Consider the following 23,057-nt stretch of genomic DNA (forward strand, 5'->3'; position numbering starts at 1 on the left):
TGTGGTGCTGGAAGCACGGCCCGCCTGAGCTAACTAAGTGTACCACAGAAGGAGCAAGGCCTCCCTCTCCCTGTGATGGCCTCCACCAGAAGCACCATCCAGACAACAGGATTAGTCACCATCAGCCTTTTTATTGGTGCCATAGAGACCCCCAGTCCTTTCCAGCCCTCCACACTTTGCCAGGTTTAGTCCTGGTACCTACGAGCCTGCATCCTCCTGTAGTAGCTCTCGGCCTCCGGCTCCACTTCTCTTTCCCCCAGCCCGCCCACCTGCCTCCTCAGGGTGGATTCCTGGCTCCCCGCACCCAGGGCCCCCTCACTGGCGCCCGGTGGTGGCAGACCCTCCCCAGTGGCCAGGTTGACGGTGGCCACCGCTCCAAACCGGGGCTCCTCCTGGTCCGCCTCACTCACTGGAGACCCCGGGCCCATCCCAGGTTTGCAGCTGCCTCTGAAGCCACGCGCCAGGTCCCCCAGCTCATAACCGCCCTCGCCCTCCAGCACTTTGGCCTTCCACTCCCAGGGTGTGCCGCCAGCAGACAAGTGCACCACTGGGTGGTGCGGCGCGTGCGCGTCGATGGTGACGATGCTGGCAGAGTCCCGGTCTGACGGGGAGCGGTACTGTGAGGAATCGGAGCTGGCGCTGGAGGATGAGGCTGTCTCGGCCTTGGGACCCCCTGCCGCCTTGGACATGGCGATGACCTGTAGTAGCCTTGGTGGGTTGGCTACCCGTGGCTGGGATGGAGCCACAGCCACTGGGGCCCCGCCCTTCTCAGCCATGGACAGCCACTTGGCCCTCACTGACGAGCTGCTCTTGGGTGACAGGCCAGCTGCAGCCTGCACTCCTTCCTCGGGGATGTGCACGAGGGGCTGGGGCCCTGGCCTCGGAGGCAGGATGACCCGGGGCCCCAGCCCTGGCCGAGCCTGGACGGTGGGGTACAGTGAGGGTGGCACAGGGCCTTCCTCCTCGTCGTCCTCCTCCTCCTCTTCTTCCTCCTCCTCCTCTTCCTCCTCCTCCTCCGCCATGGGCTCCGCCGGGGCCCGCAGGTGCACAGGGCTAGCCTCATCCGGCAGCCCCAGGCCACGGCCCTCCAGGGACTTCTGTTTCCACTCACTGATCAGCTGCTTGGAGCGGGAGGCGTCGAGGGGTACGTGGATGGTCATGTGACGCCGCGCAGGGTCGTCCAGTGAGGGCGTGCTGACGCGGGGCAGTGTGTTGCTGAAGGTGACCATGCCCTCCTTGCCCATGGGGCTTCGTGGAGCTAGCAGGTCCACGTCCACGCTGGCTCTCTTCAGGCTACCGAGAGATGTCTTCTCTCGAGCCACGGGCCGAGGCATCGCCTCTAGCCTCCCGGGAGGGCCCAGCTCATCTGTGCTCACAGACTTATTCTGCTGGTACATGGACTCATGGCCCCGCTGTGTCAGCGCTCGGAGGGCGTCCTTGGCAGGAGCTGGGGTGGGCACCTTCTCTGTGGGTGGTGCCTGGAAGTTGCCCACAGCGTGGCAGGCCTAGGGATGAGAAGGGCTGGCATGAAGTCTGTTATCCAGCAGGAGACCATGCCTGCAGGCCACAGGGAGGCAGCAGTGTCCTATGGCTGACAGGATTTTGCAGGATCCTTGAGAGGAGCCTCCTTCCCTCAGACCTCAGGCCATGAACAGGGGGCCCTGGGCTGGGCTGCCCACTCAGCGGCCCTGCTCAAATTCCTTTGGAGGGGCAGCCTCCTCCCTCAACCCGCCTCTTCAGGCCCCACCCTTACCAGGTAGGCAGCGATGCCAGCACCAATAAGGAAGCCAGCATAGACGTCCACAGGGTGGCTGCGGTACTGGGTTATCTGTGTGAGACCGCAGACTCCAGCAGCAATGGCAAAGGCGAACACAAGGATGGGCTTGAGCAGCTTTGTGGTGTCCGAAATGACTGAATTGAAGTACATCTGGCCAACAGGTGGCAGGGTCAGGCTGTAGTTACTGCCCAAGGGTGGACACAGGGCACAGCATTGGGGGCCATCACTCACCGACACATAGACAGCAGCAAAGGCCGACAGAGTGGCATGCTGGGATGGGAAGGTCTTCCTACAAGAGGCACAGTGTCAGCCCTGCTGGTCTGGAAGCAGCCACTCCGAGCCTTAGTTTCCCCATTAGAGTAGGGGCTATGGCCAGGCTTACCGTGCCGACAGGATGGCATGGGTATCGTGGCCCGAACAGATGTCCTGTGTGATGTAAGGGTTCGCCTCACAGGAAGTGCCCAGCAGGGTGTAATTGGGTTTGCAGACGGTTAGGAAGAAAGGCGTGTGGTAGCCGGTGGCCAGCTGGATGACGTCCGTCACCAGAGCCGTGGCGCACAGGCCAAACACGTGCACACCTGAGGGCGAGAGGGCCAGGCCAGGGGGAGGGAGCAGGGGCGGGAGGGGTGTCCCCCCCGAAGCCCTTGTGCCCCATCACCCCCGTGAATGGACATCAGGGCAGGATGAGGGAACCCCACAGCCACTCACCCACAAAGCGCACGGTTCGCCGGAGGAACGAGTTGAAGTTGCAGCCGCCCGCATTGATGCTGCCCTCTGTGCCCCACAGCCGGGACTGCAGGCAGTAGACCATGCCCTCACCGACCATGATCTGGACACCCCGGGGACAGGCAAGTCAGGCGGGGTCACAGTGAGAGACCCAAGCACCTGGGGCCCCGGCACAGGTAACTCACGGAGGCTGCAGGCGCTGCGAAGGCCAGGCTCAGCAGCATGAGCAGTGGGATCAGCTCTTCATTAGTCTCCACGTAGGGCATGGACAGTGAGCGGTCATAGCACTGAAAGCCCACCTTGGCCGGCTTGAACAGGTCAGTCAGCTCCAGGAAGTACAAGGACACAATGGAGGAAGCCACGATGGGCAGCTGGGGACAGACAGTAGCCATGGTCACTGTCCGTACCACTGGAGGCTTACCGTGACCCACAGATTCACACACCGTTTTCTGCAGCCCAGCTGCACAGCAGGAGGGAAGAACCATTCCATATCTAGGAAACTGTTCAGCCACACAAAGACTTCGTCAGCAATCAGATCCATCTGCCACCCACCCACCCATCCACTCATCCATCCATCCACCCACCCATCCACGCATCCATCCATCCACCCATCCACGCATCCATCCATCCACTCATCCACCCATCCATCCACCAACCCATCCATCCATCTACCCATCCATCCTTAGGTTTCTGCTCATAGCCTTCTCCTTCCTCATCCCCTTTACCAGGCTATGGCCCTTGGTCAATCCTTCCTGCCAGCCTTCCTCAGAGCAGCTCCCCCAAGTGGCATCTCCATGTCCTTCCTCCATCATGCATCCATCCTCTATGCCGCCTCAAATGGCAGCCAGCCACAGAATTCCCTCACTCAGGCCCTAGTCCTGCCAACCAGGTGTATGCCCCCTCCACCCTAGTGTGTGATGCCAGAGTCACTGCCCCTTCCAAAGAATAGGGAGCCACAGCTCCTGCAAGCGGAGCCCGAGCCCTTGGGGCTCAGGCAGGGAAACGATTGTCTGTCGCTGAAGGCACCTGAAAGCGTGGCCTGAGGGAGCTGTGTCAATGCCAAAGGAACACCTAGTTTATGTATTCATCGTATAGCATCTCCTGTCCCACGCTAGCCTCAAACTCAATATGTAGCTGAGGATAGCCCTGAACTCCTGATCCTCCTGCCCCCACCTCCTGAGTGCTGGCGTGACAGCTATGGGCAGTCATCCTCAGCTAAAGGAGCGCTATCGATCTTACTGGCACTTACAAGGTGCAAGTAAGATGAATGAAATGAACCGAGCATGGTGGCGCACTCCTATAAGCCCAGCACTAGGGGAGGCAGAGGCAGGTGGGTCTCTGTGAGTTCCAGTCCAGCCTGGTCCAGTCCAGGACAGCCAAGGCTACACAGTGAAACCCTGACTCAAAACAAACAAACAAAACAAAACAACAACAACAAAAGATGAATAAAATGGTGACATGCTCCTGGGGTCTGTTGTGTGCCCCAGTTTCCTAAGCTATAAAGCAGGAATGGATACAGTTGTTGTGTGGTGTTTGGTGGCACATAGCTTTAGTCTCAGGCGGGTGGATCTCTGTGAAGTGGAGGCCAGCCTGGTCTACAGGTTCCGGGCCAACCAGGGCTATGGTGTCTAAAATTTTTGGACCCTCTGCCCAAAAAGTTAAAAAAAAAAAATTAAAATTGTGTCGGTCAAAGATGAGGGTTACGTGTGTAGCAAACTGGAAGGGTCCAGAGAGGCAGACTGCAATTGACAGCAAGGTGTGGTCACGGCAGCCAGCCAGGGGCTGGAGGGGAGGAGCAGCACTCAGAAGCGCTGCCTGCTTTTCCGGAGGAGCAGGGTTCGGTTCCCAGCACCCACACGGCCGCTCACAGCCTCCTGTGACTCCAGTTCAGTGTCCTCTTCTGGCCTCTGCCGGTTCCTGAATGCATGTCCTGCTCGTGGCAAACAGCCATCAACACAAATAAAAAGGAGGCCGTCACGACCAGGCTGTGGTGGCCTTTAATCCCAGCACTCGGGAACACAGAGGCAAGGCCAGCCAGGGCCTTGAATGCTGAGACCTGTTTCAGTAAATAAATACGAAACCTGGGCTTGGGGCCGGGGCTCAGTGCTAAAAGGGGAAGCGGGAGGATCAATCAGGTGTTCAAGGCAGGTCAGCTTCAGCTCCATAGAGAATTTTCGGGCTGTCTGGGTTATCTCAGCGTATGAAGCATATGGTGGTGTCAACCACACAAATGAAACTTTTGTTTTACGCTGTCTTTCAGCGTTCAGCAAGTTAAAGACTTAACCATAGAGTTTAAAAAACATCTCATTCTGGGCGATGTCCCACAGAGGTAGGGGGTTGTGCCCAGCCAGTGTCAGGAGACAAATCCCCCCCTTCCCCTTCTCTCTCTCTTGTCTACAGGCACTCACTATGCAGCTGACCTACATAGTCCAGGCTGGCCTTGAACTCTGGGTATTGGGATTAAAGGCATGTGTCATCACCTCCTAACTCAATTAACACTTCTCTCTCTCTCTCTCTCTGTGTGTGTGTGTGTGTGTGTGTGTGTGTGTGCGTGTGTGTAGGTCAGAGACAATGTGGGAATTAGTTCTACCTTTCCATTATGTGGCTCCCAGGGATCAAGCTCGTGCTGACAGGCTTGCCTGAGTGAGGCTTTACCAGAGCTGTCGAGCTGTCAGCCCCTGAATACCTGTTTCCATGCAAGCGTTTCCATTTATAGGGTTGTGGTGCTGTGGCCCTGACAGAAGGGAACAAGCATCTGTAGATAAAGCGGCAGCCGGGTGAAGACAGCTTTAGGCCACATTTCGGGTAAGATTCGCTGCTCGCACACGGTACCAGGTGCCAGTGTGTGCCAACTCAGCAGAGCAAGGCAAACTCTGCATTCTTTCCACCTGGAATGGTGGTTCCCGCCTGCCTGCCGACCTAGGACTTGAGAGGCTGAGGCAGAAGAATGGCTCTGAGTTTTGGATCACTCTGGGCTACTTCAGGAGAATCAGCCTCAGGGAAAACACAGCAGTGCCAGGCGGTTGTTGGCGCACACCTTTGATCCCAGCCCTCTGGGGCAGAGGCAGGCGGCTCTCTGTGAGCTCAAGGCCAGCCTGGTCTACAGAGTGAGTTTCAGGACAGCCAGGGCTACCCAGAGAAACCCTGCCTCAAAAAACAAAAACAAGCGAACTATCCTCCTCCCAATGTGTTTTGTGGGGTCCCTCAACCTGGCCCCCTCCCTTGGGGGGTATGACACAGGCTGGTCCAGGGGCTTTTTTCAGAGGCAGGTCTGTGTGATGATGAAGATTCAGAAGCAAGTTAGTGCTGGTTGGGGAGTGGAGTACCACACCAGGGAAAAGGGCCAGGGAAGTTGTGTGCATTGCTAAGTGAAGTCCTCGTGCAAGGCCCGCAAGATGGCTCAGCACGTAAAGATGCGTAACTGCTTGAGTTTGACCAAAATCCCTTGACCCCACACGGAGGAAGGAAAGAACCTACTCCTGAACATTGCCTCTGACCTCTGAGCTGTGGTGCGCTGCACACACATGCCCCTGGACACACATACAAAATAAATATTTAAAAACCTAAAAAAAAACAAAACAGAGGAAGCCGGGCATGATGGACACGCCTTTAATCCCAGCACTCAGGGAGGCAGAGGCAGGTGGATCTCTAAATTCAAGGCCAGCTGGTGGTCTGTGCTGCTCATCCCAGCATCCCAACAGGCTGCCGAGAGCCTGACCTGGCACACGGATCGAACTCCAAATCCAGCCTGGGCTACGGAGTGAAATTCCCGACTGGGGCTGAGCACCTAGTTCAGGGGTGGAGAATTTTCCCAGCGAGGGGCTGAGGGCGTGGCCAGGGTGGAGCTCTAACCTAGAATTTTCCCAGGGAGGGTTTGGGGGCGTGGTCAGGGAGGAGCCCCCACCTGGAACTCCCCAGGGAAGGGCTGGGGGCGTGGTCAGGGTGGAGCCACACCTAGGACGCCCCAGTGAGGGGGTGGGGGGCGTGGTCAGGGAGTAGAGCCCCAGTTTAGGTCTAGACCCTGGATTCTATTGCCAGCACTAAAGAAGTATATATGAAAATAATTTTGAATGAGCGAGAAAAAAAAATTGCTGGAAGGCAATTTCTGGAAGGATTTCAAAGGCTTCTGGTGAACGCGACCCCGAGGGACCGGGCTAATCTATTGTCACAATTAAATGTCATCTTGGAACATAAGCGGTCTCCCTAACGCTCTGTGGCCCACACAGGTCACCTGCTGGAGGGGACACCTGTGGGGACAGGAGACTGGGCTCCAGCCTGACCCAGCGGCTTGGAAGACTCTGCCTGGCTAGCAGCTCCTGCCATTTAAAGAAAAAAACCCGCAGCCCTCCACACTTAGTATGCACCAAGTGAATGCATTTATTGTCTTCTATTTTTAGACGCTCTCAGTTTTCCACCACAGCTGGCTAGCTTCACCAAGGGGTTGCGGAGCTGTGGGTGGGTGGGGGGCTCACGGCCATGCTATTAGCAGAAGGGTGCTTGAATGTAGACGCGCCTCAGGGTACTGTAGGGCCGAGTGCCCAGCACCCACTCTCACCAGTTGGGGCTTGTTCACCACCAATGCCCCGATTTCCAGCCCCTCCAGCAGAGCTTCTCACCCGTGTCCTTAAAAGAGAGCCCAGCATCCCAGCATCCCCGCATCTCTTCTCACCGTCTAAAGGACCTTTGTAACTCCTATTCGACCCATAGAGCCCTGCACCTTGGACCCAGCCTCATCCCCAACCCAGCTCCAGGTGGCCTGGTACCGCGGTGCAGGCTCCTGAGCCCGCAGCGCGGAGGGGACGGTCTCTGAAGCCCCATGCCATGTCCCCCACTCACCTCCACGAAATAAAAGCAAGGCAGGAGCGTCATGCTGTCCTTCGGCCTTTTATTCTTCTCCTTCACAGCAATCATGGTGACGCGGGCGCTGTAGGCCGAGGTTGCGGGGGGGGGGGGGGGACAAAGGCAGGCTGGAGACCAGGAGGTGCGCAGATGGAGATCCCAGGAGCGGAGACAGGGCTAGACAGTGAGCTGGGGGGAAACTGAGGCTGGGGCAGAGGGGGGAACTTGGGGAAGGGAAATGCAGGAGCCCCCGCGCGCGAACGCGGCTCGCTCACCTGGCGGGGGCAGGGAGGGCGGAGTCCGCTGCGGAGCGCGGACACAAAGCCAGGGTCCCCGCGTGGGAGGGACGCGAGGCCCCGGCGCCGTGCGCGGGGCGCGGGCTCTTTGTCTGCGCGCTTTGCAGCCGGCTCGGCCCCGCCCCGGCCCCGCCCCCGGCTCGGGCGCCTCCGCCTCCGGCTCTGCGGGTCTCGGGGTCTCCGGCCCTGCAGGACCGCAATCCGGGTCCCTACCCTGCCCCTGGCGCGCGCACACGACCGGCCTCGGGGACCTAGGGGCGGGCTCGCGGCCGGGGTTGGTGAAGACCGGATCCCGCGGCCCCCGGTTGCCTCCCTGCTTCTCACGGTCGCCGAGCCCTCAACCCCCACGTCTTCCGTGCCCGCGGCTCGCTGGAGTCCGTTTCCATGGTGAGGTCCCTGGGCGCCGGAGAGAAAAGAGACAAAGACACAGGGGTGGAGGGGCTGTCCTCCCCCTCCCCTCCCCATCGTCCCCGCCCCACCTCTCCTCTATCCAACCTTCAGGCCCACCTCGTCATCCTGACCCTGGGCAACTGGTGCCTTGAGAATAAATGATTGTAAGGCGCACTTATGTAGCGCTTGCTGTTTGCAAGCATTTCCCCTCTACAGAGGTGGCCCTGTAAAGGCAGGAACTGGTTGATCCCACGCCATTCTAGGTGGGCAAACTGAGGCCCAGATGAGTTAGGAGATCATTCTATCGGTATAGTCAGTAGCTACTGAGCGCCTGTTGTATACCAGGCCCTTAACAAACACTTGTGACCCAATGGGAAGCTGGTAGCCCCCCTCCCCAACTCTCTCTGTTTGAAGTCCGGTGTAGTGGAGGCTGAGTCAGGAGGATTGCTGTGAGTCCTAGCCCAGTCTGACCAACACGGTGACGTCCTTGTGCTGCAAGGATGAGGGCCCGAGTTTAAAGCCCCAGCTCAGGAAGCCACCCATAGCCCTGGGTAGAGGAGGACAGGAGGATCTCACCTAATCAGCAAGCACCAAGCCACGGAGAGGCCCTGTTTTAAAACAGAAGGTAAGCCAGATGCGGTGGCACACACGGTTAGCCCCAGCGCTCAGGGAGGCAGAGGCAGGCGGATCTCTGTGAATTCGAGGCCAGTCTGGTCTACAAAGCGAGTCCAGCACAGCCAGGGTGACACAGAGAAACAGCAATAAAAAGTCAGGTAAAACCGGGGGTGGCTGTGCACGTCTGTAATCTCAGCCACTTGTAAGACAGGCCAAGGGAGTTCAAGGCCGTGAGTTCAAGACCTGCCTGGCCAGCTATACAGTGAGAACTGTTTCAAAAGAACGAAGGTGGACGGTCGGAAGGAGACACGAGCATACAGATAGCACAAGGCACACATAGGAAAAATAAGGAAAGGAAAGCAAGCAGGAGGCGCCATTTGAATGGCCGCTCTCGTTAGGCACCTACAGTCTCCACCCTGCTCTGCTCCCATGAAGCCCTCCCCACTCCATGCCCCTGTGTTCACCCTGTCAGTCACAACATTTCTCCCAAACTGACTTCCATTCTTACACACTCAACCTCAACCCACATGTCAGAGTTTCTTTTCGGGAACCACAAGCACCCCAGGCCTGGGCCTGGGGGCCACACTCAGCAAACGCACCTGCCCTCTGCAACCCCCACCAGGAAAGGAACAGCAGAGGCAAGCCGCCATGGCGGTGTGCAGCTCTTGCTCTCGAGCACTGGGGGCAGGAGAGTTGCTACGAGTTTCAACACAGCCTGGGCTACAGAGCAAGACCCTGGCTCAAAACAAAGCCAAAAGTATCCCAACACTCAGGAGTCAGAGGCAAGCAGAGTGCTGTGAGTTCGAGGCCAGCCTGGTCTACAGGGTGAGTTTCAAGACAGCCAGGGCTACACAGAGAGACCCTGCCTCAAAACAAACAAACAAATAACAGAAAAGGTAAAAGTGGGGGCTGGAGAGATGGCTCAGAGGTTAAGAGCACTGCTTGCTCTTCCAGAGGTCACAAGTTCAATTCCCAGCAACCACATGGTGGCTCACAACCATCTATAACGAAATCTGATGTCCGGCATTCAAGCGTAGGCATAATGTTGTATACATAATAAATGAATAAATCTTTAAAAAAAGAAAAAGAAAAGGTAAAAGTGGCTCATCCAGGCCGGAGGGCATCATCCGCCAGCAGTCAGGGAAAGGGGTGGGCCGGTTCCCTACAGGTAGCCCTTGGCCACAGTTCCTGGGTTGCAGGGCACTGGTATCCCCACTCAGTCCTGACACTGCCCCAGCTTCAGGGGCTGAGGGTGGAGAAGCCCAAAGGAGGACGCAGAGACTTGGACAAGCCCTAGGCCTCAATTTCCCTGTTAGTAGGGAAGGAGCTTGCTTGACCTCCTGGGAATTCTAGTGTTGAAAGAAGGCCCTTAACTGGTGGTCTTAAGGAGAAGAAGCTGTGGCCTGCAGGGGACTGGTGGGGGAGGGGCAGCTTGGGCCTTCCAGGGTGGGATCTACAGGTGGAGTTGGGGTAAGGCAGGGCCTAGCTGGGGAATCCTGGCGGGCCGTGGGTAGGCTCGGAGCCAGGGCAGGAGGCTGAGTCTGATGCCATCACACTCTCTGTTGTAATTCCAGCAGTCAGGAGGCTGAAACACGAGGGTCAAAGTTCAAAGTCCAAATCCCAGCCCTGGGGAGGCAGAGGCAGGTGGATGTCTGTGAGTTCCAGGCCAGCCTAGTCTAAGAGTCAGTCCCAGGACAGCCAGGGCTGCACACAGAGAAACCCTGTCTCAAATAAACACAAACAAACAAACAAACCAAAAAAAAAATTTAAAGAGTTCAAGGTCATCCTCAGCAGACATGGGGAGTTTTGAGTCCAACCTGGGCTACATGAGAGCTTGTCTCAAAATTGTCCGAGAAACAAATAGACAGGTCTCAGAGGTCCACTCTACCCTCACCAGGACATAACCCACAACCTGGTTCCTGAGGCTGGAACCAGGTCCGAAGTCAGGGCGCACCCTCCCCGAAGGACACAGAGGCTGGGAGCCATACCCACCCCGAGGACACTGAGGTCTGAAGAAGATGCTGGTGGCAAGCGGGAGGAGGAGGAAGTGCAGCGGCGGGTGCCACTGCTGTGGACCACCGCTGGCTCTGGAGCCGTCCCAGCCGTTGGGTTGTGTAAGAAGTCCGGGAACACGGTGGACCTCTGCCAGCCAGGCTCCGTTTCCAAACGAAACCACAAGACCTTATCCTTTGTCTTTTCTTCCCCCCAGTCCACCGGGTCTGTGGTTTCTTTCTCTTTGTGTGGTTTCATTCTTCTAACTTAAATTTAATGAATTCTCTTCTTCACTTCTGGCCGCTGAACCAGCTGAGTGGGGAGGGTGCTTGCTGCCTAACCTGAGGACCTCAGTTCTCTGCCAGGCACTCACACAGTGGAAGGAGACAACTGTGCCTTCACAGTCGTCCTCGGGCACACACGCACACACAGGCAAACAAGTGCACAGAGGAACGAAGGAATGAATTTCTGTTGTAGTGGGATGGCACCCGGGGCCTGTGCTCCCCATTAAGCTAGAGCCCACTCTTCTACCAGCTTAGACCATTTATTTGTTTGTTTTTAAGACAGGGTCTCTCTTTGTAGCCTTAGCTGTCCTGGACCTGCTTTGTAGACCAGGCCGGCCTCGAATTCATGGAGGTCTGCCTGCCTCTGCCTCCCTGAATGTTGAGGTTACAGGTGTGTGCCACCCTGCCCAGCTTAGACTCATATTTGCCCTGTGATCCAAGTACTTGGGAAGCGGAGGCAGGAGGATTGATGTGAGTTCTGGGTTAGTTTGGGACTTTATAAGGGGGCTGGGAGATAGGTCAGTGTTGAAAGTGCTTGTAGCACAAGAGAGAGCTACAGTTCTGGTCCCCAGAACCCACGTACAAGCCTGGTGCAAAGCTCTGCAGCAGAGGCAGACTGCTTGTATCCCAAGCGTGTGTGAGAGGAGCTCCCGGCAAAGACAGCAATCTAGTGAGTGAGCTGGCTGAACCATAGACAGAGCCCTGCCTCTCTCTCTAAGGTGAGAGTCGCTTGGCGTCACCTCCATGTGCCTGTGAATAAATAAATTGTTTTGTTTTTATTGTAAACAAAACAATAAAGATCTATGTATGAAGTAACAAGCAGATATCATGTCGGCGCAAGGGAAAGTAAAGAGAAAAGGACAGAAAATCATCCCCATGGGGAAGTGCATCCCAGCATGCCTGAGGCTGAAGCGGGAGGATCAGGAAGGAGTTCAAGGTCATCCTTGCTGATACAAGGCCAACCTAGGCTACAAGAGACCCTGCTTAAAAATGAACTCACTCACACACACACATACTACACCCTCATCCACATGCACTCTCTTTCACACACATACACTCGCATTCACACACACACACGCACACGCACTCTCTCTCTCACACACACTACCCCCTTGGAGGAGAAACAATGAACTCTCAAGAGAAAACCAAGGCAGAAAGTAATCAGTGGGGTCCCGGGCCTCTGTGGGTCGGAGCTGGGTGGGTGTCACTCAAGGCATCTTGTCCCGAGACCCTGAGAGTGCAGTGGGTGGCAGCTGGCTTCCCGTGCCTCCAGAGAGACCAGGCATACTGCCTCCCTGCAAACTCTCCTGGGCCCCCAAGCTGGAAGGAGGAAGTAGAACACCCAGCCCAGCCTTCAGCCACAGTCCAACGGCTCCCCACAGAGCTGGGCTATAAGAGGGACCCAGCAAACAGAGTGCCAGGAGCCTGGCCATGGCTGGAAGTCACCAATGCCCCAATGGGGCCCATCCCTTCCTCCTGCTTGCCCTGGTCTTTGGTGGTGAGTTGGGCTCTGTTTATCAGCCAGCACCCTTCAAGAGCAGCTGGGAGATCAAGGCACCCCCTAGGTAAATGCCTGGGAGGGAAAGGATAGAGAAAGAGGGAGAATCGTGGCATTTTGACTCAGTTTCCCTTCTGTTTTACAGTCCTTTTGCAACAGGGTCTCCTGTAGCCCAGGCTGGCCCTAAACTCACTTTTCAGCCGATGATGACCTGGAGCTCCTGAGCCTCATTCCCCATCTCCCTGGTACTAGTATGGCAAGCTTCCCCAGCATGCTGGGTTTCCATGGCTCTGGACGTGGAATCCAGGGCTTTGTGAATGCTAAGCAAGGGCTCTACCCACTGAGCCCTAGCCCCAGCCTCAGCCCTTGATGGGTTTTTCTGAGAAGTCTCTATGACTGGGCCACTCACAGGCCCTCACTGTTTAGAAGGATTTGCAGGGAATCAAGAATTACAAGTCAGGTTTAATGGTGTACATCTTTAATGCCAGCGCTTGGGAGGCAGAGTCAGGTAGATCTACACGTGTTCAAGCCCAGCCTGGACCACAGCTTTGGACACTATCTCAAAACAACAAAAATAATAAGCATAGATTCAAGCCAGCTCCTAACTCCTCCCAGGCACAGGTATCCTTGAAGCCATAGCTAGAACACACTGTGGCTCTCAGGGCCGGAGTATTCAGGCTGCCAGGCTGCCGTCCTGACGCGTGTCTCCCCCAGGAGCTGTTCAGGCCGCCCAGATCGTGGGTGGGCGCGAGGCTCAGCCCCATTCTCGGCCTTATGCGGCCTCCCTGCAGCTGACCAGGCTCCCCGGGAGCCACTTCTGTGGTGGCACGCTGATCCATCCTAGATTCGTGCTGACGGCTGCCCACTGCCTGGAGGACATGTGAGTACAGGGGACAGCGAGGGGCGGCGCGTCTGAGCCGCCAGCACAGGCTCCTCAGTCTCCTCCCCGGCCAGCAGCTCTTCCCAAAGTCTTCTCCAGATCACCACCACAGTGTGCGCTCTCTCTCTCTCTCTCTCTCTCTCTCTCTCTCTCTCTCTCTCTCTCTCTCTTCCTCCACCCCCCAACCCCCTGAGCGCCTAGAATCCAACTCGGGAAGGGCCAGGGGCGTGGTCGGGGTAGCCCCTCCCAGGGGTAGAGCCCTTGCTAGCATGTGAGAGGACCGGGGTTCCATCCCTCCCCCTGCCTCAACCAACACCCCACAACCTTAACGGCAGCCCCTGGCAGCTGGTGACGGTGGTGCTGGGTGCCCACGACCTGCAGAGGCTCGAGCCCGAGCAGCAGAGGTTCACCATCACTCAGGTCTTCCAGAACAACTACAACTCCGAGGAGAACCTCAACGACGTGCTCCTGGCTCAGGTCGGTGGGGACTGGGGTCCGCGCGGGCAGGAGACGCTTGGGGAGCACCTCCCGTGCGAATGCGGAGCTGTCACAGCGTGGACTGCGGCCTGTAGGTCAGCGTCTGACCAGGCTGGCTCCTGTCAGACATAGGCCCCGAGGCTTACGGCTCAGGCTAGGCCACGGGGACGGCCGAGTCAGGGTTAGGGTTTGAGTTCAAGGGGTCAGGAGCGGAGTCAATGGAGGGAGCTCAGGAGATGTCAGGTCCCCGGGGGGCCGAGTCCTCACGTCTTTTCCCCCCTCTTTTGCTGCAGCTGAACCGGCCAGCCTTCCTAGGCCAGCAGGTGGCCGTGGCCTCTCTGCCTCAGCAGAACCAGTCTTTGCCCCAGGGCACCCAGTGCCTGGCCATGGGCTGGGGCCGCCTGGGCACCAGCGCGCCCACGCCGCGTGTGCTGCAGGAACTGAACGTCACGGTGGTCTCCTTCCTGTGCAGGGAACACAACGTGTGCACGCTGGTGCCACGGCGGGCAGCGGGCATCTGCTACGTGAGTGCACAACGGGGCCGCGGGAGGCGGGATCTGGGTGCGGTGGTGCCCAGGGAGGGCGGGGCCGTGGGCGGAGCGATGTTTGTGGGCGGGGCCTGCGGTGGGGCCCGGCGGCTCAGCGGAGGCGTGGATCCCAGGGTACTGCGGGTCCCTAGGAACTTGGGTGTCTGGGGTGGGGAGATGGGTATGCCTGGGCTAGTGTGTGCCCGGGTGGGTAACCCAGAGGGCAGGGCGGGAAGCAGGGCTCTTGGGCTCAAGGTTTTGCCCGGGCGGGTTTTGAGGATGGTGGGTTTGAAGGAGAATGTTGGGCGCCTGTCTGTTCCGTTCTGACCCGTGGCCTCTTCCCCTCTACGAGCAGCGCTGGTGGGACCAGCCGCCCGCGCGTGGGTCGGCCCTGGGCCCCTGCTACAGAGCAGGCTCCCTTTGGTCCTTTGTGCGCCTCCCCTCCTGCCCCTTCTGGACCCACTCAGACTGTCCCCAACAGGAAGCTAACGAGTGCCTCCTGGTCATCCCCCTGCTGGCTTCTTCTACCTCAGGGAGACTCGGGCGGCCCCTTGATCTGCGATGGCGTCCTTCAGGGGGTCGACTCCTTCGTGATCCGAGAATGCGCCTCCCTCCAGTTCCCGGATTTCTTCGCCCGGGTGTCCTTGTATGTGGACTGGATTCACTCTGTCCTGCGGGGCGCAGGGCCCTGAGCCGCCCTTCTGCGCGCCAGACGGCCTACCCAACTCTCCTGAATAAAAGCCGAGACGTTTTTAAGAGCTGTCTCCTGTCTTTCTTACCCCGGGTAGACCTGGGATGTGGGCAGAACCGCCAGAGGCCGGGATCCACCGTGCAGGGAAGAAAGGGGCCGAGGGGAGGCCAGGCTCACTCCCTAGCCCCAGACGATGGAACCAAGGGGGGCTAGGCGCAGTCCCCACCCCCCACCCCGGGCACCACCCTGAGTCGCTTTGCACCTCCTGGCCTCCGTTTCCTTAACTAGAACCCGGACACATCCCAGAAGGGATGAGGACCTGTGGCGGGCGGGGTTCGGTGAAGTGTCCCCCAGCTCCAGGTTTCCTGAGGACCGGGCTCTCTCTACGGCTTGGGCGGGCACTGGGCGCCTCGGGGCCTGATGCAGCCAAAGCAACAGGCAGGGTGGACGGCAGCGGGACTGCGGGGAGGGCAGAAGAGCGAGCAGCTCTGCTCCCGGGAGGGGCGGACGTGGAAGCGCCCCGCTCTCCCCAGCCGTAGAGAAAGGAGCTGGAGCCATCCGAGAAGGGAAGGAGGTCCAAAGCCAGCCCGGGAGGAGGGAGGAAGTGAAGGAGGGGCGGACTCGCCGCAGGATCTTCCGAAGTGAGACGCGGTGCTCGCTGGCTGGCTTCTTTCGACGCCGCCACCAGGCGGCGCTGTGTCTAGTCCAGCAGGCGCCAGACAGAGTCTACAGGTTTATTCCTTCTCTAACCGTGTTCTGGTTTTGGGGAGACAATCTCACATAGCCCAGGCTAGCCTCTCACTCCCTATGTAGCCGAAGCTGGCCTAGAACCCTGGCTCCTCCGCCTCCCGCGTGCTGGGACGACGCAAGTGGACCATCACAGCTGGTCCCATGGCGCTGGGCTGGATGCCAAGGCTGGGTGCACACCAGGCGAGCTCGCTGCCCACTGAACTCTGGCCCCAGGCTGCTTTCAGTCCTCCCAACGCCCGCTGAGCCGTCCCCAGTGTCTCACCGCTGTGTGGGAACTGCGTTTGTGTGTGGGGGGGGATGCTGGGAATCCGGAGGCACTAAACGGAGGTCAGGAAAGAACTTGAGCGGGCTGGAGAGATAGCTCAGCCGCTAAGAGCACTGAGGACCTAGGTTCAAGTCCGAGCACCCACGTGGCAGTTTACAACTGTCTGAAACTCCTGTTCCAGGAGATCCGACACCCTCACACAGACATACATGCAGGCAAAATGTACATTAAAAAATAATAAAACATAACAGAAGGGTTAGTTCAGGACCTGGACTATGGTACTGGACAGCATGGTATACAGGCGGTGCTCAGTAAGTGCAGCTGTGGTTAAGTCTGGCCTCCTCATCTGAAGCTTTGTTTGCTGGCGCTGGCATCCTGCCCGCCTGCTCATGTCCGTTGGATCCCACCCCACCCCATGCCCTGTCCTGGAGATGAGACAGTTGGTTTGCAACAGCCCTGGCTGGGGCTCCTGGGAGAGACGGGAGGGAGCTGGCCACAGAGTGGGGGGCTGGGTCCCGGGTCAGGCCCTGTCTCTGTTGTAGGAGGAGACTCTGTGGGTCCAGATGGGAACCCACACTCTGGCCCCGCCGAGGCCAGGTCCCTCTCACGGGTGCCCAGGCACTGACGCCATCAGGTGGGCCTGAGTTCTGCCGTGGGGAGAACCAGCAAATCAGGGCTCAGGGGCTGCACTGTGCTGTATCACCCTGACCCAGCTTCACACGCCCTGCCGTGCTGAGCGTGGTGGAGCACTCCTGTAGTCCCGGCACTGAGGACACAGAGGCAGGCGGGTCCCTGCGGGTTCCAGGCCAGCCTGGGCTACATGGCACACACACACACACACACACACATTCGAACACATGCACACGCATGCTTGCGTGCATGTTCGCACACACACACTAAGCTGCCACTTGGTGGGCACGGCCCCCACATCCCCCCCACATCCCCCATATGTTCTGCCTCGAGTGGGAATCCAGCCATTCCCTGTCACCCCAGGAAAAAGTCAGGCTCGCACCACACCCCGTGACAACTCAATACACTTACCTGTTGCTGTTATTGCTATGTCTGAGGTAAACTGAGGCACAGGGCCTGGCCCTCAGATATAAGTTGCTGGATATAGCACGGAGGTGGCACCCCTGTCACCTCAGCACTCGGAAGGGGGAAGGGAAAGCAGTAGGATTAAGACTTCGAGGCTAGCCTGGGCTACCTGAGATCTTATTTCATTTAATTCTTGCCTTTTCAACACAGGGTTTCTCTGTGTGTCCCTGGCTGTCCTGGAACTCACTCTGTAGACCAGTCTGGCCTTACAAAGCTCCACCTGCCTCTGCCTCCCAAGTACTGGGATTAAAGGGGTGAGCGACCACCATCATTCTGCCCTGACATCCTCTTAGAAAAAAAAGAAAAAGAAAGGAAGAAAGAAAGCAAGAGAGAGAGAAAGAAAAGGAAAGAAAGGGAAACCCTCAGCTTGCTGAGTTTTCCTTGACATCAGCAGCGTGGATGCAGTTGAGGTGGGAACCCTGAGGGGCCGTGGACCCCCCCACACCCCCTGTCGCCAGGGAGGAAGTGGGGCTGTGGCCAGCATGGGGCAATACAACGGCCTGTGGTTCCAGCTATAAGTACGGCTGTTAGGTAGGGGTGCGGGAGCCAGGAGAGCACGGCCTGCCATGGCCCTCAGCCCACCGTCCCGCTGGCCCCTGGCTCCCGTGCTGCTGGCCTTGCTCCTGGGTGGTGAGTGCGCGCGGACCCACATCCATTGTCTTTCCACATCCCTCAGGACCTCGGAGAAAGACACTGTCAGGACACCGGGGTTCTAAGGCTGGGGGACTCACCAGGGACTCAAGTCCAGGAGTACCCTGGGCAAGGTCCCCGGGCCTCTCTGTGCCTCAGTTTCCCTCATCGAGGGTCCAAGCAGCCTGGGGCTCACTCTTCCTCCCTGTGCGTCCCCAGGCCCGACGCTGGCCTCAGAGATTGTGGGTGGCCGGCCAGCCCGGCCCCATGCTTGGCCCTTCATGGCGTCCCTGCAGCTGCGTGGGGGTCACTTCTGCGGCGCCACGCTCATCGCCAGGAACTTCGTCATGTCAGCGGCTCACTGTGTGAACGGCCTGTGAGTCCCCCCTCCGCCCCTCCTTCCCCTCCCAGCCCTCGGCGTCCACGTGGGCCACACCGGGTGCACGGGTGGCCGTTCCCACGCACCCTCCTCCCCCACCTCCACTGCCCCCAGGAACTTCCGGTTGGTGCAGGTGGTCCTGGGAGTCCACAACCTGCGGCGCCGGGAGCCCACTCGGCAGACCTTCTCCGTGCAGCGGATCTTCGAGAACGGCTTCGACCCCAGGCGGCTGCTCAACGACATCGTGGTGATCCAGGTGGGCCTGAGAGCACGGGAGGGAGCCCGAGCAGCGGGGGCAGAGGCCCCGGGGTGCAGAAGGGGCCGGACGGCGGCACCCTGGGGAACCCGCAGTGGGCGCCCTCCGAGCCTGTTCCCAGCGCAGCACAGCGCCAAGGCCCGTCCTGTGGCTGGATGGTGAAGGCCCTGAGGAGATAATGTATGGAAAGCTCCAGCAGAGTTCAGCCAACAACCCCTGTTTGTGCTTCTCCATTCGCCAACAACCCCTGTTTGTGCTTCTCCATTCGCCTTCGCCGACCTGCGGCTGGGGGGAGGGGGGCGCACGCTCATTTCTTCTCCAGTCCCCAACCTTTCTCAACACTCGCTGGCGGGATGCTAAGGAGGTGGGGAGGGTCCCTGCGCCCTGTGACTCTCCCTCACCCCCTGTCCCTCACTGCAGCTCAATGGCTCTGCTACCATCAACGCCAACGTGCAGGTGGCCCGGCTGCCCGCCCAGGGCCGTGGCGTGGAGGACCGAACGCCATGCTTGGCCATGGGCTGGGGCAGGTTGGGCACAAACCGACCCTCACCCAGCGTGCTCCAAGAGCTCAATGTGACGGTGGTGACTAACCTGTGCCGCCGCCGCGTGAACGTGTGCACGCTGGTGCCGCGCCGGCAAGCAGGCATCTGCTTCGTAAGTACCTTTTGCAGCGGTGAAGATGGTGGTCAGACCCCAGGGAGGACTTCCCCAGGGCTGGAGTGTGGCTAGGAGGTACCCAGAGGTCCAGCCTCTGACCTTTGACACCTCCACAGGGCGACTCTGGCGGACCCTTGGTTTGCAACGGGCTTGTTCAAGGCATTGACTCCTTCATCCGAGGAGGCTGTGGATCTGGAATTTACCCAGACGCCTTTGCGCCTGTGGCTGAGTTTGCAGACTGGATCAATTCCATCATCCGCAGACATGAAGGCCACCCCCATACTCACCCCAGAGACCCCGCGAGCAGGTCTGATTAGGACCTGCCAGTCCGCCCTCTGCAGGAGAGAGCCCTCTCGGGGTTTTGTTTGTTTTTTGTTTTGTTTTGTTTTCCACAATAAAAGCAACGTTTGCTTTGTGCGCTGGGTCTGGGTCTGGTGTGTGTGAAGGTGCCTCAGAATGTGGGCTCCAGCCACTGCCTTGCTTGAGGGGTTCCTCCCGGGGGTCCTGCAAGCAAGCTGGGACCAGTCATGGCAGGAGGTCTGTTTCCCACTTTGTACAAAAAGATGCCAGTCAGCAGATGACCCTTTTGGTTTCTGTTCCCTAAAATCCACATTCAGCTAGGTCTCAGCCCTCAGGAGGTTGAGGCTGGAGGATTGCCAAGAGTTTGAGGACAGCCTGGTTTACATGGTGGTTTATAACTGCCTACAGCTCCGGCTCCAGGGGACTGGACGCCCTGCTCCGGGCTCTGTGGGCACCAGGCATGCGCACGCACCCCTCACACACAGAATTGAGAGTAACAGAAATAACCTAATCATAGGCTAGGTGGAGTGGCTTAGCCGCTGAACACGCCTGCCACAGAGCCAAAGGGGAAAACAGACTCCAGCAAGCCCAGCCCTCTGCCTGCAACCCACATAGTTCATAAATAAAGTGAAATAGATAAGACATACAGATACATAATAAAAATAGCTGGGTGGTGGTGGTGGTGGTGCACACGCCTTTAATCCCAGTACTCTGGGAGGCAGAGGCAGGCAGAACTCTGAGTTCGAGGCCAGCCTGGTCTACAGAGTGAGTTCCAGGACAGCCAGGGCTACACAGAGAAACCCTGTCTCGGAAAAACTAAAACAATGATGACAATGATAAAAGATATTATCCACTTTCTAATTAGATTGGAGTCCCAAAGATCCCCAGATGGCCTTGTACACCCTTCCTCCTTCCTCCTCTACCTCACCCCGCCCCTGCTGGGTAGGGTCCAAGCCAGTGGATGTTTGGGGTTGTTTACTGAAGTGTCCTATGTCTGCCTGATCTTGGGTGGTTGCCAGATTCTGTTACAATTTCTTAGGTTCCTGTTTGCACAATCTAGGTTCTGTCCCAAAAGGCTTCTCACTCTGTTTATGATTTGTTTTGAGACAACAGCCTTGGCTGTCCTAGAACTCACTCTGTAGCCCAGGCTGGCCTCAAACTCACTGAGATCCTCCTGCCTCTGCCAGGGTTGACACTGTGCGGTGCAGGTGGCTCCTGATGCTGAGACTTCTGTGGCCAGGGTGTCCTACAGATATCACCCCTAAAGAGACAACCAATGCTCTGACAGGGAGCAGGTCCCCTGAGCCCCCAGCTCCCCTTCTCCCTGTCCCAACCCCTCCCCTCCAGAGCAGATCCTCAGGATTAGCTTTTGGGAGGAGATTGTGACCCAGACTGAGTCAGTCAAGATCTTGACTGGCGTGAGGGTGGGATCTTACAGCCTCAGTCCCTGGCTCAGGCCATACCTGAAGGCAGAATTCACAGGACTTGCCTTGGGAGGAAGGATTCAAGTGCCCTTCCCCCACTCACAAGACACCTTCTCTCCAAGTTGGAGAAGGAAGTTCTGTAAGGAGGTAGGGGAGGGTTGTTTACCAGCTGCTTGCTGCTGCTGACACCACCCACGCTGGCGCTGTTCTGAGCCAGGTCCAGCCTCAGCTTTCCACCTAGGCCAGGTACTGGCAGAGGGCACTGGCCAGGGTCCCAAGTGGGAGGGTCCCAAGCAGGAGGGAAAGAGGGATCCCCTAAGCCCTGGCAGGGTCACATGACCCATCCTAGAAAGGCTGACACAGGGAAAGTGCAGATTCCCCACCAGGCGGGGCCGGGCGGGGGAGGTGCCTGTCCCATCAAACAGCCCGGGTGCCCGCCTGTGTCACTGGCGTGAAAATGCACGGCTCCATGTGCCTTGCGGCTCTGGTGGTCCTGGGGGCTGCTGTATGTGGTAAGTGGACCAGGAAGGGGCGGGGGGCCAGTGCACCGGGGTGCCCTGTGGCGGTCAGACACACTCCGAATTGCTCAGAGTGTGCGATCTGAGCTTTCTGGAGTTGGCGTTTTTATCAACAGCAAGAAGCCGTAGACTTTAGCGTTAAAGAACCAGAATTCACCTTAGGGCCAGCAAGAAGGGCCAGCTGGTAAAGGGGTTTGCGGCCAAGTCTGAAGACCCGCGTTTGAGCCCCTGGACCCACTGGGTGAAGAAGTCGTCTGCTGCAGGTTCACTGTGGTCTTGAGGCAGTGTGCGCTACCCACCAGACTTCTGATGTGAAGCCACTCGGAAATGGGTTTTGGGTCTGGGGCAGCCTGGGGCTTGGAGGTGGGAACTTACACTGGGCCCACCGTCCCCAGCAGGGCAGCCCCGAGGCCGGATTCTGGGGGGCCGGGAGGCCAAGGCCCATTCTCGGCCCTACATGGCTTCGGTGCAGGTGAACGGGACCCACGTGTGTGGCGGCTCCCTGGTGGCCGAGCAGTGGGTGCTGAGCGCGGCACACTGCATGGACGGCGTGTGAGTGGCGGGGCTGGGCGGGGCGGGGCTCGGGAGGCTGGGACGCGATCTGAGGTGGGCCCTGTCCTGTCCCCAGGACGGAGAATGACCACCTGCAGGTGGCCCTTGGTGCTCACTCCCTGTCGCAGCCTGAACCCTCCAAGCAGTTGTATGATGTGCAGAGCGCAGTGCCTCACCCGGGCAGCCGGCCCGACAGCCTTGAGGACGACCTCCTTCTCTTGAAGGTGAGGAAGCTGGGTCCTTCCCGCTCAGGGTCTAGCCTGGACCCTTCTTCCGCGCCAGAATCCAGCTTCAGATCCCATTTCTCAGCCCCGCCTGCTCTTCTGACCCTCGGCCCCTCCCACCCTCAGCTGTCCGGGAACGTCTCGCTGGGTCCCTTCGTGCAGCTCCTCTCCTTGCAAGCCGAGGACAGAGAGGTGGAGCCCGGCACGCTCTGCGATGTGGCCGGCTGGGGCGTGGTCAGCCACGCGGGGCGCAAGCCCGACGTCCTGCAGAGCCTAACGGTGCCAGTCATGAACCGCACCGTCTGCAACGGGCGCACGTACCACGACGGGGTCATCACTCGGAACATGATGTGTGCGGAGAGCAACCGCAGGGACACTTGCAGGGTGAGGGGGCAGGGCCCGGGCCGCGCGCGCGGCGTGGGAGGGTGGAGCCGGAGGGGGCCGAGGAGGCAGCGGGAAGGGTGGCGTTCGGGGAGTCAGAGGGGCTCGGGTGCTGGCTGGGCACGTCACTCGCGGCCCCGCCCCGCCCCACAGGGAGACTCCGGCGGCCCTCTGGTGTGCCAGCACGTGCTCGAGGGTGTGGTCTCCTGGGGCTCGCGAGTCTGTGGCAACCGCAAGAAGCCGGCCGTGTTTACCCGCGTGGCGCCCTTCGTGGACTGGATCAACGCAATCCTAAATGGTAATATGACGGCCTGAAGGGACCACGGACACACGCGGCTCACAATAAATGCATGCATCTGAGCCCTGTGGGTCTTAATTGAGCGCCTGCTGCACACAGACCCAGGAGGCTGAAGGCAGGTGGTTCCCTGTCTGGCCACACAGAGGCGCGCGTGCTCTTTTGAGAACCGTGGGGCGGGACAGCTCCTACTCGCTGAGGTCCCGCTGCGCCCAGGACCTTTGTCTGGGCTCAGACAGCTCCGCTAAGGCGCGCTGAAGTTGCGCTGTGCAACGTAAAAGCTAAGAGGGGAAACGTACGGAGAGGCCGTGAACAAAGGCTGGACACTGCCCCAGAGCC

General features: G+C 58.8%; 4 protein-coding genes and 1 long non-coding RNA gene across 10 annotated transcripts; 3 read left to right on the forward strand and 2 right to left on the reverse strand.

Moving 5' to 3' along the window:
* Positions 1-110: 110 nt before the first annotated feature.
* Positions 111-7,996, reverse strand: Plppr3 (phospholipid phosphatase related 3). Of its 4 annotated transcripts, XM_060371093.1 has the most exons (8): positions 7,618-7,993; positions 7,340-7,427; positions 2,689-2,874; positions 2,486-2,606; positions 2,160-2,355; positions 2,009-2,066; positions 1,754-1,927; positions 111-1,505 (listed from the first exon to the last, which is right to left on the reverse strand). In XM_060371093.1, the coding sequence occupies exons 2-8, from the start codon at positions 7,412-7,414 to the stop codon at positions 186-188; spliced, it is 2,130 nt and encodes a 709-aa protein (XP_060227076.1). In that variant the 5' UTR covers positions 7,415-7,427; positions 7,618-7,993; the 3' UTR covers positions 111-185. The 4 variants fall into 4 exon arrangements, with proteins under 4 accessions (XP_060227076.1, XP_021497587.1, XP_021497588.1 ...); XM_021641912.2 differs by having other exon boundaries at positions 1,754-2,066; positions 7,618-7,996; XM_021641913.2 differs by having other exon boundaries at positions 7,340-7,993.
* Positions 7,997-12,301: 4,305 nt separating this feature from the next.
* Positions 12,302-15,057, forward strand: LOC110551322 (myeloblastin). The gene is made up of 5 exons (XM_021641826.2): positions 12,302-12,417; positions 13,132-13,297; positions 13,633-13,774; positions 14,068-14,298; positions 14,835-15,057. The coding sequence occupies exons 1-5, from the start codon at positions 12,351-12,353 to the stop codon at positions 14,991-14,993; spliced, it is 765 nt and encodes a 254-aa protein (XP_021497501.1). The 5' UTR covers positions 12,302-12,350; the 3' UTR covers positions 14,994-15,057.
* On the reverse strand, positions 12,879-19,094 carry LOC132648753 (uncharacterized). Of its 2 annotated transcripts, XR_009587152.1 has the most exons (5): positions 18,959-19,094; positions 15,312-18,534; positions 14,830-15,031; positions 13,622-14,238; positions 12,879-13,286 (listed from the first exon to the last, which is right to left on the reverse strand). It is a non-coding gene; the product is annotated as an uncharacterized LOC132648753 (long non-coding RNA). The 2 variants fall into 2 exon arrangements; XR_009587151.1 differs by having other exon boundaries at positions 12,879-14,238.
* Positions 17,614-19,442, forward strand: Elane (elastase, neutrophil expressed). The gene is made up of 5 exons (XM_021641920.2): positions 17,614-17,732; positions 17,952-18,108; positions 18,226-18,367; positions 18,788-19,021; positions 19,141-19,442. Exons 1-5 carry the CDS (start codon positions 17,669-17,671, stop codon positions 19,339-19,341), a joined length of 798 nt encoding a protein of 265 aa, XP_021497595.1. The 5' UTR covers positions 17,614-17,668; the 3' UTR covers positions 19,342-19,442.
* A 1,674-nt stretch (positions 19,443-21,116) lies between these two features.
* Positions 21,117-22,783, forward strand: Cfd (complement factor D). Of its 2 annotated transcripts, none has more exons than XM_021641911.2 (5): positions 21,117-21,260; positions 21,665-21,818; positions 21,895-22,042; positions 22,169-22,426; positions 22,577-22,783. In XM_021641911.2, exons 1-5 carry the CDS (start codon positions 21,206-21,208, stop codon positions 22,736-22,738), a joined length of 777 nt encoding a protein of 258 aa, XP_021497586.1. In that variant the 5' UTR covers positions 21,117-21,205; the 3' UTR covers positions 22,739-22,783. The 2 variants fall into 2 exon arrangements, with proteins under 2 accessions (XP_021497586.1, XP_021497585.1); XM_021641910.2 differs by having other exon boundaries at positions 21,123-21,260; positions 21,662-21,818.
* The last annotated feature ends 274 nt before the right edge of the window (positions 22,784-23,057 follow it).

The sequence above is a fragment of the Meriones unguiculatus genome, chromosome 17, assembly GCF_030254825.1.
Source record: "Meriones unguiculatus strain TT.TT164.6M chromosome 17, Bangor_MerUng_6.1, whole genome shotgun sequence".
Classification (NCBI taxonomy): Eukaryota; Metazoa; Chordata; class Mammalia; order Rodentia; family Muridae; genus Meriones; species Meriones unguiculatus.